Source organism: Sciurus carolinensis, chromosome 2 (genome assembly GCF_902686445.1).
Source record: "Sciurus carolinensis chromosome 2, mSciCar1.2, whole genome shotgun sequence".
Lineage (NCBI taxonomy): Eukaryota > Metazoa > Chordata > Mammalia > Rodentia > Sciuridae > Sciurus > Sciurus carolinensis.
In genome coordinates, this window is record NC_062214.1 from 107,916,045 (window position 1) to 107,931,807 (window position 15,763).

General features: G+C 50.1%; 1 protein-coding gene across 1 annotated transcript in view; it reads right to left on the reverse strand.

Moving 5' to 3' along the window:
• Duox1 (dual oxidase 1) overlaps positions 1 to 15,676 on the reverse strand; it is a 32,705-nt gene extending 17,029 nt beyond the window's left edge. Inside the window, exons 1-18 of the mRNA XM_047538613.1 lie at positions 15,567 to 15,676; positions 13,686 to 13,796; positions 11,326 to 11,409; positions 10,979 to 11,143; positions 9,942 to 10,129; positions 9,613 to 9,814; positions 9,295 to 9,461; positions 8,831 to 8,891; positions 8,442 to 8,538; positions 6,944 to 7,034; positions 5,788 to 5,890; positions 5,358 to 5,530; positions 4,064 to 4,239; positions 3,749 to 3,867; positions 2,990 to 3,127; positions 2,216 to 2,329; positions 1,319 to 1,518; positions 511 to 696 (exon numbers count right to left, since the gene is read on the reverse strand). Of these exons, the coding sequence (XP_047394569.1) occupies positions 511 to 696; positions 1,319 to 1,518; positions 2,216 to 2,329; positions 2,990 to 3,127; positions 3,749 to 3,867; positions 4,064 to 4,239; positions 5,358 to 5,530; positions 5,788 to 5,890; positions 6,944 to 7,034; positions 8,442 to 8,538; positions 8,831 to 8,891; positions 9,295 to 9,461; positions 9,613 to 9,814; positions 9,942 to 10,129; positions 10,979 to 11,143; positions 11,326 to 11,409; positions 13,686 to 13,743 (2,322 nt within the window). The 5' untranslated portion in view covers positions 13,744 to 13,796; positions 15,567 to 15,676. The remainder of the gene's footprint in view (positions 1 to 510; positions 697 to 1,318; positions 1,519 to 2,215; positions 2,330 to 2,989; positions 3,128 to 3,748; positions 3,868 to 4,063; positions 4,240 to 5,357; positions 5,531 to 5,787; positions 5,891 to 6,943; positions 7,035 to 8,441; positions 8,539 to 8,830; positions 8,892 to 9,294; positions 9,462 to 9,612; positions 9,815 to 9,941; positions 10,130 to 10,978; positions 11,144 to 11,325; positions 11,410 to 13,685; positions 13,797 to 15,566) is intronic.
• Positions 15,677 to 15,763: the final 87 nt, after the last annotated feature.

Sequence of the window (15,763 nt, forward strand, 5' to 3'; positions counted from 1 at the left end):
CCAGTGGAATGATAAACCTCAATGAGGGAACCATGCTGAATTTCTTATATTTCCCATGTTTCTCTACTCCACTTCTCTGATCCAAAGCTGACTTTATTTTATTTTAGGTACCAGATGTGGACTCCAGTCTGTGAATTTTTCTTCCTATCTTCTTTCTCTGATCCTCCAACTATCTCTCAGAAGTCTGAAAGGTGGACATTAATACTCCTTAGAGGACCTTGGCAGCTGTGCTTCTCAAAGATGGGTGAATCATGACTCTCAGGGACCCACACAGCCTATCTTGCTCTGCCTCATTCCTGGGCATTGCCTCCCTGGAGTCTTACAGCTGGGGACAGGATTCCAATGGTGGCAGGGACACCTCCTTACAGTAAAGTCTGGTGACTTACCCCAAATTTTAACAGTTGATTGTCAATTGAGAACTCAGAGCTGCTGACTTCCCCTGGAGCTACCCCATGACCTTATGCAGGTAAGGATGCTACCACATGGACAGATCTGATCCCCTGTACACACCTGGGAGAAAAGGTGCCTGAAAAAGGTCTCCAGGAGATGGCTCCGCTGCTCCCGTGTCACAGCTGCCCTCATCAGCTCCTGCTCCCGAAGCTCCCACTCCTGGAAGCTCAGCCCATTCTCCTTCAGAGCTGCACGTAGGTTTTCTACCAGTGCCTGCCGCTCTTCCTCTAGGTTAAACAGCAGCACCTATGGGGCCACAGATGAGAGAAACCATTTGTCAAGGCCTCTTGAAGCAGACATTTTACATGGATTATATCAGAGGGGCTACTGGTATATCCTTGTACAAGAAAAGAGATATCATATCTGCTTTTACAGAGGAGAATATGGGCTTAAGGGGCTTGCTTACAGGTGCAGAGTTAGTGTTCAAAAGCAACTGCCCAAAGCCATTATTCCCTCAATTCCATACTGAAGAAGTGAGGAGAAGGCAGGGAGACCAGAGGATGGAGGGGACCATGAGCCAGGCAGTCACAGCCCATGTTCAGCCTCCAATTTAGCTTCCCTCCTAAATATCTACAAGTTCACTGGATCCTGGAAGAAGGCCCCGCTTCTTTCAAGGACTCCCAGCTAAGATCTGTGAGGGCTTCATTAGAAAAGGAGGAGGCTAACTGTGGTTGCAAGAAGAAGGGTAAATCCTGCCATTCAGCAGGCCTAAAACAGGATAAATGTGTTCAAGTTTACCTCTCAGGTACTACAGACCGGGACCAGAGGCTAGCAGCCCTGCCTCCTGGCCCAGTGCTTCTTCCCCTCCACCTGACTGCCTCCTTGGCTATGGCTCTGGACAAGCACCCAGGGGCCAGCCGGGCCATACCAGGTCATACTCCTTGGGGATCTTAAGCAGCAGGGCACGGCGACCACGGTTGCTGGACAGGATGAGGTTGACCTGCTGTGGGGGCCGCAGCTGGACTGTGCGGAGCACAGTGAGACTGCCATCTACTACACGAATCTGTCCCGGCTGTAGGTGCACAAGCACAGGCCGGCAGGGCTCCTTGTGGCCCTGCCATTCCAAAGCTGGGGAGAGAGAGAGATGGGGCTGGGTCGGCTGGGGCTAGGTCAGCTGTTGACCAGAAGTACGTTGGGAGGAAGAAAGTCAACTCAGGGATAGTTAGAGCCAGACCTCCACAGCTTCCTGCCTCCTTTCTGGGCACTGAGGGTCATCTCCTCCCCAACAGCCTCTAGCCCATGAGGAAAATAATGACTACCATTTCCTGAGTGTTTACTATTTGTTCGGCACAGTACTTTACATGAACTATTTCATTTCATCACAAATCTTTGAGGTAGGTGTTATTATTATTATTTCTATTTTAAGAAAAAAATAGGCTTAGAGGCATTAAAACATCTGCCTAAGGTCCAATAACCAGTCTGTAGTGGCGGAACCAAGATTCCAATCCCACTCTGACTCTGAACCTTTGTTAATCACTGTTCTGTTGCCTGTAATTCCAGTATGAGATGCCACAAAGCAGCAGTTCTCAGGATTTGTGAGTCATAATAACCCTGGGAAATCTAGGCAGGGTCCTGTGACTCTTCCTTGAGTCTATCACATTCTCTGCACTGGGATCACTGGAGGAGCTATGGAGGTTGGAGGACTGCAGGTCCTTTCACCTAATGCCACTGTGGTTTTCTCCACCTGACCTGGCCCTGCCTACAGCCTTTTCCTGGGATAGAGGTGGAGGCTGTAGCCCTGAGTCCTGGCCAGCCCCAGGCCTACCTTCCACACCTCCCACAAGCTTCTCTGACATGATGCTCTGGCGGTCCTGGCCCTGGAGCCTCTTGAAATTCCTCATCCGGAGTCGGGCAACAATCCAGGCACTGAGCAGACTCACTGGGAAGGTGGAGGTAATAAGATGCTCAGAAGATGGTGAGGTTCTGGGCAGACAGAAGTGGCTCCCTTTCCATCTCCTTTCTTTGGCAAAAGCCCTTGCTCTCCCCCCTCCTGAGTCTACTGATCATTTGTTTCAAATTGTGAAGTTCTGTGGGAGGAGCTGCTTTGCATCCCATGGTGAGCTTCCTCCACTCAGGTCCCTTCCCAGTCAGTGATAAAGTTGAATCCTCAAGCCACAGGTTAGATTAACCATGACAGGCTGCTGGTCCACCCAGACACAGCCTTGCCAAAGACCAAGTCCCAAGCCCTTGCCCAGCAACTCCATCTGCCTAGCTCTGGTTCTCAAGTGAAGTTTACCTCTGACAGTTCCCCAGGCCTAAACTTCTGCAAACAACTGAGGGCTGTGAACTTCCCCAGGTTCCTGACCAAGTTGGGCCCTGGTGAAGTGGTGGGGTGGGGATCCCACAAGAAAAGAAGGCAAGAGGCAAATCTCCCTGGAATCAACTAATCTGCAGCTTAGACACTTCTTGTGTCCCTTCCCCTAATATTTCCTTCACCTGCCCAGGGGGACTCTGTATGGGTTTGTTGTCACAGATGGAACCACCCCAAATCACTCTCAGCTTGCATCTCTGACCCAAACTGCCCACTCATCACTTTTACCTAAGGGGAAACAGCAGAGGGTCCCAATGGTGAGCCCAAAGCCAAATCCACTGCCCTCGAAATAGTCCCGAACGATGAGGGGGATGCAAGCTGGCAGGCCCTCAGAGCTGAGCTGTCTTGGCTGTGGACAGGGGTCTCCTGGGGAGGCAGAGGGAGACAGAGTGCTGAGTGCTGGGCCACAGGCTTCGGCACAGGATCACTGAGAAAGGAAGGGCAGCAGAAAGGAGGTGGAGATGTGCTGGGTAGCAGAGAGAAAGGGGCTGCTTAACCTTACTGTGACAGCAAGATCGTCAAATGTGCCTACCTGAGTAACAAATGGGGTAAAAAGTGAACCTCAGCCGCTGTCTCTTCTTCACATGCTTGCTCGCTCTTTCTCCTCTCTCTCCTACACACACACACACACACACACACACACACACACTTCCCTCATCACTGTCAGGGGCAGGAACTCCTCACCACACTTGGCCCTCCTAATGCTACCTTCGGCCCCAGCCCCTTCCCAACTGAATGTGAGCCTCCTCACCAGGTCTCTGGGGTGTTCAGTTTTCCCCTCATTAAGATACTCTCCTGAAGTTGTGCATTGGGAACCCACACAGCCATACACGAGCCCTGGCACCCAGAACCAAAGTTCCCAAGGGCAGAACTATATAGGTCACTATCTGCTTGGAGCTGCTGCACAGCCACACTGAGCCAAGCCTTCAACGAAGAGAGATAAGGCTCCAGACCCAGCAGCCCTCCAGTTACCCCTTGGGCACTCACCTGCAAACCAGTAAAAGACATTGGGCTGCAGGGCACTGGGGTCCACATTGGTGATGGCCACTAGGACATCCCGTAGGGAAGTGTTTCTGATCTCTGCAATCTCTTCCTCAGAAAACAGCCTGAGGGTGGGAGATGTGGACAGCTGTAGTAGTGGGAGAGAGATGCAGGTCCCAAGCCCAGGGACCCTGATGAGAAAAGAGACGCAGAGTGGCTAGGGATGGGGTAGTAAGAGGGTTTGCAATCAATGCGGGTTGCCTAAGGCCAGGCAGAGGGTCTGGAGCTCAGTGTAAGATAAGTCTGAGGTGCGGGCCTTACCCATTCCTGGTATTCTCAAACCAGTAGCGATCACCATCCCGTAGCCGCACAAACTGGTCAAGGATAATGGTGCTGAAGAGGGGTCCAGGGTCCCCATGACTCTCCAGGAGCCCCCCTGGGAGCAGCTCCAGCCGAGACAGGTCCTGGTTATACAGGGCAGCTGTGGCCTCCAGCACCTGGAACCAAATAGGGGCAGGAGTCTGTGAGAGGACCCAGTTCTCAGCCTTGGGCAAAGGGGTGGCTCCCAGGGATTAGCCTCAGGAATAGCAATAATAAATGACAGTAACAATAACTCACTCCTCCAGAGTGCTTATTATGCTCCAGGCACTGCTCTGAGTGCTTTGCATAAGTTAACTCATTTATGGGAAACTCACAGCTGCCTGTTGTAGGAAATCGGAATAAAACAGATAGTCCACCCCCTACATAATTTGTTCTTGAAAAGGTATGAAACTTGAAAAGGCAAAACTAGAATGTACAAAGGTGAATGGTAGAATGATAACATAAAAGCTTTCTATTCTTTGGAGCTAAAAAACAAGTGTAAAAAAATTAAATCCCTAACTGTGCATTGCTTTTCAGAGACAGTTTTCAATAATATATCATCAACATTTTCTACCTGATTTTTCCTTTAGTTCTTTTCTTCACAAGGTAAATAAGTACCTGACCAGATTAGTTCTAAGGAGGCCAGTGGGATCCAAAGGTTTGCTGCTTTGGGCATTCCATAGGTATTACAAAGTTTGTGGGCCCCATGTGCACATCAGTTCTTTATGGGCCTTTCGATTCTCTCCTTTCCAACAACTTTATAAATTAATCAGGGTAAAGTGCAGTAAACGAGGCACATTACTTGTAGAAACACTGCTGTGCCCAGATAGTAAGGCAGCCAAAGCTGGTAGGTTGGCCAGCAGGCAACACCATACCCAGGTGATAGCTCAGGGAGTGAGAGTTGACTTCTGAAAGGCAGCAGAAAAGCACAGCTTGTTCCTAAGTAAAGGACTTACTCTTCCCACTTGGGGGTTGCTAGGAAGAGAAAAGGAGGTAATGTCTACTAAGTGACTGGCATGCAATAGATGCTCAATAAACATTTGCTGGAGCTGAGCATACTGAGTAAAAGCCAAATCCTGCTGGTCTGATAATCTCCATCCTGGCTTGTGAGATTGGAAAAAGTGACCTGGGAAAGCCCTGTCCCCTCTCAACAGGTACTTGTCTCTGGTACCCTTCTCTCACTGCCCATCTCACATCTGGGAATAATGTGCCCTGGTCCTCCCATCCCACCCTCTGGGTCCTGACCCTTCCTCACAGTGCCATCGCTCCGAGAGAGTGCAGGGTTGATGTCCTGCCAGTGGGAAATGGGAGGCAGGCCCAGTGTTGCCCTGGCCTTGGTGTAAGAGGGCAGGCCCAGATCCCGGCCCCGCTGCAGGCAGCTGGCCAGGTAGTCTGTGCGGGAAAACTTCAGTGGCCCAGGCCAGAAATCTGGGAATGAAAAACCAGAGGGTCAGAGGGAGCTCAGGGCCACCAATGTGGCCTCCAACCCAGGTTACTCCAACCAGCCCCAGGCGCACTTGAACCAAGTAGAGGGAGCCATAGTTGGTCAGTCAGAAGCTCTCTCAGTAGTGACTGCAGTGCAGCTTCCCAGCCCTGGATCCCAACCTTCCAGGCTCTGGAGATCCAGCTGAACCTTCTCCCAGGGACCAGAGGTCCACAGCCTAGAGGGAAAACATCAGGCTCACCTCGCACATCCTCAACCACCACATGGTCCTCTTTCTCAGCAATTTGGGAGGCCATACCCAGCAGCAGGGCATCCACATCTTCAGCACTTTTTAGGTTTGGGTTCTTTGGGGATGGGAGAAGAATTGGGAAATGGCTAATGGAGTCAGATGTTAAACAGCCAGGCTCCCTCCACCACACCTTTCACATCCTTGGGCCCATCCAGGTCTGTCATTAACTCCTGGTGGGACATCCCTCTCCTGCAGGGCAATTCCCTGCTCAGAGTGAGTGATGTTCCCATCCAAAACTCATGCTGCTGGAGACAGGTCTCTACAAGCAAAAGGGATCATAAAACTCTACTTCTATCTCAGACTTAACTATGGTTTGCAAAGGCTCTAGAACATCTAGGTCTTCATTCTTGTTCTGTTACTAACCAGCCATGTGGCTTTGGGAAAGTCACAGGATCTCTCCAAACTCAGTGTCCTCCCCTTAATAAGAGACTTGAGTGAAGGGTGCTTGCATAGGATGTCCAAATACCCAAGACTCTAGCTTTTATCCTCAGCACCACATACACAAAAGTGGGGGTGGGGATCTCAGATTAGGAGGACACTGAGTCTTCTTTCAATTTAGCTGCAGGACTGATTCTATGCCTTCCTCTTCTCTCCTTGGCTCTAACCTTCCTTCCTGCCTTTGTAAACACTCACACAAATTATCTGATTTTGCTTTAAATTAATGGTCAAAGCTCTTTACCCATTGGCCTGGTTCGGATTGACAGACTTTCCCCCCATAAACTCAGAATCCCTTCTTCCTCACCACCCACACATACACACACATTCACACACTGCCCTAAGTGTGTCCAAATTGGAAATTTTCTTGGCGGGCTGGGATGGTTAGGGTATTTTCGGGGACCCAGATTTTTCAAGGAAGAGGGAAAAACCTAGAAGGGAGCAATGAATGTAGGATCACGCCTGCACTGCATGGGTCCCACAGTCTCTTAGTCCCAAGCTGAGGGTTAAGGATGAACTTTTGATCATGTCCCCCAGACTGCCTCCATCACCCGAGCCCATCCCTGCTGCCTACTCCAGCCCTCTTGCCCACCTTACCCACACACTCGCAGACAGAAACACACACAACATTCACACATATATACCCACCCACATATTCGCCCCCAGCCCTGACCTCTCGACTCCAGTAGCTGTTGCAGACACGGAGAGCTCTGGAGAAACTTGTGTTCTGATTGACAATCCTCTGGAAATAGCAGCTGGCATTTCTAAAATGCAATGAGCAAGGGAGTGCTGACTTGGGCTATAGGATCCCAATGTCAGACATCAGCTCTGGTCTCTAATACTGTAGCCAGGGGACCCAGGCACCCCAGGTGGTATGTGGCCACTTGACCTTGAAAGGTCATAGACAATCTGAATTCAGAAGTTCTCTCCCCTCATATCAGACCAAAAATCTAAAACTTAAGTCATAGAAAGTCTATATGTTGACTTGTTGAAGCATTATCCATGAAAGAAAGACAGAAAGAAAGGAAGGAAGGAAAGGAAGGAGGGAAAGAAATGCAGTCTGGTTGTACACTTTCAGTACAGAAGCATCTTTTTAAAGACTGATTCCTTGGATGGGGAGCCTGCCCGTTTGGAGGGCTTACACTGTGTGTGTGTGTGTGTGTGTGTGTGTGTGTGAGATTGTTTTTAAGATGAGGTCTCCTTATGTTGCCAAAGAGTCTCAAACTCCTGAGTTCAAGTGATCCTCCTGCTTCAACCTCTCTAGTAAATGTGAACATAGGCACAAGTCACTGTACCCACCTATATATATGAATTTCTATTTCTATTTTCACACCTGATGCTGGGGATTGAACCCAGACCTTCTTGCATGCTAGGCAAGTGCTTGATCGCTGAGTTACATCCTCAGCCCTAAATATACTTTTAAAAAATATTTTTAAATTGTTCTTTTGAAACCATGTATCTATGGATAATTCAATTGTCTATGATTTCTCGGTTTTCATCGGGCATACCCAGATATTGTTCTAGAATAAGAAAATATAATCTATCAATTGTTTTAAGTTATAAAAAGTATAAAAAGTTAAAATGCTTCATTTTAATACACATTTGCTTTAATATATATTTTAAATTTCCCTTTGCATTTATTTTGGAACCAATATATTTCTTCAGATTGCACGCATTTTTAAAACTCCTTCCAAAAGCTTATAAATTCCATGTTCTGGGCTTATAGCTAAAAATGCCCTCAGTGTAGTGCCAAAATCTCAGGTTCAGACTGGTGAGCATTATGACACCCTTTGAACCTCAGTTAACTCATTTTAATTGAAAGACAAATGTCTACACCAATTGCAGGAGTATGTATGCGAATGTGCTTAAAAACCTCCATGATTTTTTTAAATTTCTTAAGGAGTTGTAGATGGACACAATACCTTTATTTCATTTATTTTTATGTGGTGCTGAGGAGCAAACCCAGTTCCTCACACCTGCTAGGCAAGCACTCTACCACTGAGCCAAAACCTCAGCCTGATATATGTTCTTTAAAATTATGTTCTTTCCGCTTTATATTCACCATTGCCTGGAGCAAGGGGCACACTTCAGACCGTCTTGAGGACTACTAGGGGCAGATTTTTCTCGATAACCTCACCCCTCCCAAAACACATTTGAACCCACTCCCTCACCTCATGTAGACGCCAGGTGGCACCATGGTGGAGAAGAACTGCTCAGAAGCCGCCACAAACTCCGGAGAGATGCTGGGGTCCAGAAAGGAGCGGTATCCTGAAGGTAAGGGAAGAAGAGGGGACACTGGAATTCGGTTTTTAAACGACCCATTCTACTCACTATTCCAGCCCGCAAAATATGTATACAATAAAAATATATAAAAATAATATATAATAAAAAGTATATATAAATATATATTACATATAATAAATATATATAATATATTATATATAGTGATGTATAGTATATATTATAATAAAATATATAAATATATATCATATATGTAAATATACAAATCATCATGTATATAATCATGTATAATCATCATCCTCCCTCTGCATCCCCTCACCTGCATACTCCGGGGGCGTTTTCTGCAGGAAACTGGGCAGCCACTCATACAGAGCGATGTTCTGAGGGTCAGAGAAAGGAGAGAGGAGAGGCGAGTGTTGAACCTGGACGGGCCACCAGACAGCTGAGCCCAAGGAAGACAGGTGCAGAGCCGAAGACCCGGCAGGGGCAGTCCCTGGACACGCAACTTAAACAGGAGCGGTGCCCCACAAGGAACCAGGAGAATGGGGGTGCGGGAGTCGGTAAAAACAATCACAAGCAAATCTCTCCTGTAAGTAGCTTCCTTATCATTGATAGGGGCTTTTCCTAGACACTAGCTTCCTGGGAAGGGGAGCCCTCCAGGAAAGAGACATTTCAGACTGGGGGCGGACCCAGGATGAAAAGCCCCTATTCTGCTCTGCGGGGAAGCAGACTCTCCAGTGCACGCGCACACGGGTGGGCAGCGGGGTGGGCGGGTCGGCTGACCTGGTAGGTGGCGATGACCTTCTTGCGCGCGTGCTGGAACAGCTCCTCGTCCCCCCAGTGCGGGTGCTCCCGCGCCAGCCTCTGCGCGCACAGATTGTGGTAGCGGAACCAGAGCAGGCCCAGCGCCTGCAGGAAGGGCTCTCGGTTCCCTCGCTCGGCCCCGAAGGCTGCGTCCATGTGGGATGCACAGCAGGAGATGAGGCCCTGCGTGACCTCGGGGAGCCCAAACTCACAAACCCCGGCCCGCCCTCGCTCCCACCCGCCGCCAACGCCCTGACGCCTCCAGCTCGCGCCCCTGTGCGGCCCCCGCAGCCTCACCGTACAGTCCCTGGGGTCCGCGCTGCCCGGTAGCGGGGTCTGGCGCGGTCCACATGAGCAGCGGGTCCTGCGAGTCCCGGGGGAAGGCGGGGTCGCGCCCCGACGCCAGCTGTCCTCCAGAGAAGCTCCGCAGAGCGTCGCTCCAGGAGTGAGAGGAGCCATAGATGGCGCTGCCGTCCAGCCAGCCCGTCACCTGGTTGGTCTGCGGGGGGCAAGGGGTGGTGCAGGGTTCGGAGAGCAGAGCGGCTAAGAAGAGGTCTGCGGGTGGGCCCTGGGAGCCTCCCCTGCCCCAGGTCCAACCCTGCAGCTGGCAGCCTGGCTGGCCTCACCAGGTCCCGGGGGTTGCTGGGGCTCTGTCCGGTCTCCGGGTCCCAGCGGCTCCTCTGGAAGGGTAGCACCACGTCCCCGCGCTGGTCGGGGTCGAACACGGGGTCTCCGGGTGGGATGTGGATATTGAGGAATTCGGCGGGACAGCCGGGCGTTTCCACACTCACCAGGTCTGACAGCACGTGGTAGCCTACCCAGAGTGCAGGAGGCAGTGCTAGAGTCAGCTGAGGGCCACCTTCTTTCTTGCCTCAGGTGTCTAGTCCTTCTCTCTCTTGAAGCTTCAAGAGTCAGTAGTAGCCTTTATGGGCAAGTCCAAGCCTTGACCTCCAGCATTCCCTTTTAATCCTTTGTCTCTCCGGACCTGTCTGTGCCTACACCTGATCTAAGATGTTGTCTTTGTCAGTTTGGCCTTCTCCTTGGTAACTGGGAGGTGCTCAGTGCTTGTGTCTAGGCAAAGGAGGTGTCAGCACCAGCTCCAACATGCGCAGCTGGGAGCCTCCCTGGAGGGCCTGCCAGCTTTAGGGGTAAGTCAGATGGGTAGCTAGTATGAGCAATGGATGGTCAGCAGGAGGTGGGCCTGCCACCTGACCCTTCCCCCACATTCTAAGGTCCATTTGCTAATACCCTATTTAGACTTCCTCTTAACCCTCTCTATTACAATGGGAACACTTCCCTGAGCCTGTCCTGTGAGCCAGTGGGGCAACAGGGTTCCATGAAGAGTCCCTACCAAATTATTTTCATGCTCCTCTACTCTCACTCCTATTAGTCAAATATGGGAGGGATGCTCCTTTCCTTCTGCCCACCTCTCCTCTCCCTACATGGGACAGATTTATGCCTCCCCCCATCAGACTTCACCTCATATGGATCTTCCCTCCCTCTACTTCCATCCCTACTCTACTCCATTGACTCTTCCTCCATCTCTCACCCTCACTTCTCAGACTGTCCATCACTTCTGTCCCCATCCCCTGACCTCTCTTCAGACACAGAGGTGTCCAGCTAACCCCCATTGGCCTCCCTCCTGATAGGCTGAGGTCCTCACCAAAAAAGAGGCCCAGTACAGTGCGGTTTCGCAGAGAGGCCTGCCCTGCAGGGCCCCTCATGGCAGTGTTACTAAGGTCTCGGGGGTTAGGCAGGTGTGGTTCTCCCAAGGGCTGGTACACGCCATCTGCATAGGTAGCTGGGACCAGACGCTGCAGCCGAGAGCCTGGTAGAGGAGAGATAAGGATAAGGATAAATCCTCAGGGAGCATTCTTGACATCTCTCCTAAGCTTCCCTCCATACCATGGAACCTAAAACCTTGGAAATGGATGGCCTTTGCTGATACTTGCCAGCTCTCACCCCATACTAGTGAGTACCAGCCTGGCCCTGGCACTGGCTCTCACCTACCTTTGCTGCCCCATCTGTGTTCCATAAGGTTGTTGTACCACCCATCAAATCGCTGCACCTCCCATGAAATGGGTTTCTGAGCTCCTGTGTGAGAAATGGAAGGAAGGGAGTGGCTGGGCCAGTCCTTGTGAGAGGCCAGGCGGGCCTGAAGGGAATGGGTCCTGTGAATCTGGCACTCAGAGCAGCAGAAGGTGGACCTACCCCAGATGTGGGAGGTGGCACAGAGGGAGAGACAAAGGCAAAGTCAGGTCCACACTCAAGCCCTCTCTTTAAGCTGTTCAGTGGGGAATACACTACCACTAAAACAAAGTATCTGGAAGCAATGCCTGCTGACAGGCGGCCTCCAAAAGGAAGAACAGTGGCCATGTGGAAGAGAATGCAGGGTCTCCCACTCTCTTCATGCTTCAGATCACTGGTGATCATAGCGGGACAAAGAACATTCTTAGGCTGGGACACACCGTGCAGACAAGAATACCCACATTTTGACTTCCTTAGAGCCCCCTCTGTTAAAAATCAGTTCCTTCAGCTTGTTCTCGGAGCCACTGGAACAACAGAATTCCATGAAGAGTCCCTACTAGATTATTTCCATGCTCCAGCCTCTATTCCCACCCCTACCCACCCAACCCCATCAGCCCAATAGGGAACAGTCACACCCCATACCTGGGAAGGACAAGTCATTCTATGACCCATCCCTGAGCAGGAGCAGTCTAGAGAGGAGCCTGGCTCTTTCAGTTCAGCAGAGCCCAAGGCAGGGGTGCAGTACTGCTATTCTGGTCTTTTTCCCAGTTTCTTGGGTGGGACCTGGGACTGGACTGGTCATGCAGATGACCTTGCCCTTTCCCCCTCTGGGACATCTTGTTCCCCATAAAATTTCTGTTCTTGATGTTATTATACTTTCCAGAAAGTAGGGTATAGGAGGGAACACTCAGTTACAGGGGGGCAAAGCAAAGGGAAGGGCAGAAAAGGGAGGGTCCAGAATCAGGTGTGGGATGGGGATCTTTCTGGTCAGTAGATCAGATGATGACCAGGCAAATTGTTTTCCACCAAAGATTGTTCTCACCTCAAAGAACAGAGGAAAGGCCTCTAATCAGTCAGAGGAGACAAATTCCTCAGATCATGCTCCGACCAAGGATAGGATCTCTAAGCTATCCTGCTGCCCACATGTGTGCCTCTCCCCCACCCCCGCCACCCACCACTGCACACTCATTCACTCACCAGAGGATCAGGGAAGGAAAATGACTGAGGCTCTGGTGTTTGAGCAAAGGACTCGGGGCAGGGATGAGGACAGCCATACACATGTGATCTCTAAGATGAACTGGTGGCAGAACAAGGAGGGATCCTTCAGGGGAGCATACTGGATAAGTGTTTGTTAGAGATAAGAGGCAAGAGATGGTGAGAAAAGGAAACCCCAAGGTCAAGAAAAGGAGAAGCCTGGAAGGAAGATGAATGTGAGTAGCTCTGGTAAGGAAGAAACTTCAGGGAACAGGTCACCATCTTGTCACCTCCAGTCAGGACAGAACATTCCATAAATTTTCTCCAATTCCTCTTTTTGTATCTCCCATCCCTAATGATCAGACTTGCTCTTTTTAATCTGTGGCACTGTAAACCCACTTCCCTCCTCAGACACCTCAGACTGTAGTAAGAGACTGTCCAAAGCTGAAGATAACAAGATACAACTCTAGTGGATCATATTGGTTGGGGTTTTAAATATCGTTTTAAAACACTGGTAACTCCCCTTCAATTTAGGGTCCAATCTGACTCCAAGACCCTTTATTGTCTTGTGTGTCTTATCAATCCTTTCCCTTTTTTTTTTTTTTTTTTTTTTCTTGGTACTGGGAATTGAACCCAGGGGTGCTTAACTACTGAGCTACATCCCCACCCCTTTTTAAATACTTTTTTATTTGGAGACAAAGAGTCTCACTAGTCTCATTAAGTTGCTTAGGGTCTTGCTAAGTTGCTGAGGCTAGCTTTGAACCCACAATCCTCCTGCCTCAGCCTCCCAAACTGCTGCGATTACAGGCATGTGGCACCGCAACCAGTCCAATCTTTTCCTATTTTGAATCAGGGGCCCCTTAGTTTATGAAAAAAGAGAGAAGACAGAGGAGAGAGAAAAGGACCCCAACTGGAAGGAATGAAATAGAAAGTGCTGACATACCAGCTCCCTAATTTCTGTATATTTGGGAATAATTTTCATTCCATTACCCATCAATTTATTCAACAGCTGGAAACACACATCTACCATGTGCAGGACATTGTATCAACGAGGGCCTAAGAATATAGAGACATAGCTGCTATTCTTGGGGGAGAGGATGCTGGGTTCCTCTGCTCATAGCCTTGATTCTCCTCTAATCTGTACTTACCCATAGGGGTCCATGGCCCAACCAGAAGGGTCCATGCAAGAGCCAGGTAGAAGCCCATGATAAAAAATGATAATAGAAACTCAGCTGTTAGAATACCTCAAAATGGAGACCCTAGAAAAAAAAGAGGACAAACAGAATGAGCCTGAGCCCCGCTATTCAGAAGAATCAGGCCATGGTTTTTGCCGGCCCCTGTGAATCAAGACCAGGGACTAGGACAAGGCTAGAACAGGTAATAAAGAGCAAGAGACTAATTCGCTCCCAATATTCTTTCACTGATTCAACAAATACTTAATGAGCATCCACTATATACCAAAAACTGACCTAGACACAGGAGAGTAAGTGAAGAACAAAACAAAACCCTGCCTTCATGGACTTTAACTTCTTCTGCTTAGTTGGAAAGCCTTGCTTTGACCCAGCTGACTGCAGAGTGTGTTCCTTGGACAGAGTTTTGCTTGGGGGCTGAGAGACTGAGCTGAGGTCTCAGTGCTGCTGCCAGTCCACTGTGGGCTGTTGAACAAGCCACTTATCTGATTGGATACTTGTTTTCTTCTTCCAGTTATGGGAATAAATATACCTGAACTATTTACTTCCCAGCATGGTTGCCAAAATCAGATGTGAGATTAAGGTAGAATTCAAAGCAAGGAAAGTGACAGGTGTTATGCAAATGTGATATAGAGTAGGCTGGATCTTGGCTCCTCTAGGAAGACTAAAGAGGCGTGCAGTGCCAGGTGCTCATGTTTTAGAACTGGCTTCCCGCTGTCCTCCTGCAGGCCAACAAACCACCCAGGGACAACAGGGAAATAGAGGTAGCAGGGAACTCAAGCTGGGGCTCCTGAGTGGCACAAGGAATGCCTAAGACCTCCTAAAGGCAACCTGGAGATTGAGGGGAGGAGGTAGGGACTTAGGGAAAGCCCCTTCTACAACCAAACCTTAGTAGCCTTGGACAGGTCATCTAGTCAGAAGAAAGAACCCAGAAGTAACCTCATCCCCATTCCCCTTCTCCTACAAACAAATGATAAAACCTAGGCCATGCCACAAAGTAAAAGCTCTGTGTTCATTCATTTCATCCTGCAGAGTATTCCAGAGGGTGGCCCTGGATAATGTACAAAAAGCTGGGCTCTGGATAGGTGGAACTGTATGACTAGATATGCTGAGGTGGCCACAGTGGTCCTTCCCTAATACAAATTGTCCTACCCCTTACCCTCTACCATCATGTTTTCAGGCTCCTGGGCCCCAAACACTAATGTACCACTCAATCCCACAGGGCATGCAGTAGGTTTTCAGGACAGGGTGTGTGGACATCCTAGAGAGGAAGGTGGGCAAGCTTAAAAACCATTCCTTGTACACAGCAACGTGCGTGCAGTATCTTCCCAGCAGTGCGTCAGGGCAATGAAGCCTCAGGCAGTGGCAGAATCAGGGGGAGAACACAGGCCTGCCGGTTCTTACCCCACATGGCCACTTTTCCTAGAGTGGAGGCCCTGGGTGAGAGGAAGATGAGCTCAGGTTATAGGAACTCCAAACTGGTCCCACGAGAGGGACAAGGGGGAAAGATTGGACCCTAAGAGCCCAAAGTTCCCTCCTTGGCATGATGCGCTGGTGCCAGGAGGAGAATCTCAAAGCCCAAGTAAACTAGGTCACCCAACATTCCCAGATCCGGAAGAACCCAGTCTCTTAAAACTTTGGTGGGGCAGAGGACAAGTCAGAGCAGGGTCCATTTTAGCCTTAGGATAAGATTGGAAAGTGCAGTGGGACAAGAATTCCCCTTCCCTCAAAAACATGGCCGAGATGGGGCTCCCTCCCTCGCCGCCCAGCCCTTGGAGTTCCCTTCCCTCCCCCGGAGCCACCAGGCCCGCGGGCTGGAGAAGTCCTCTTGGATCTGACCTTGGCCGTGTCGTCCCCCGATGCTTGGACTGTGGATTGACTCTGTCCTGGCTCCCAGCTGGACCCGCGAAGCCCGCACTCGACTGGCTGCCTCTCCCGTTCTGAGCCGGGGCAGGCGGGGCTGGGGGGTGAAGAGGGGACGCGTCCCGGCGCTGGGGCGGGGCGGGGCGGAGTGGGGCGGGATAGAAGCCCGCGAG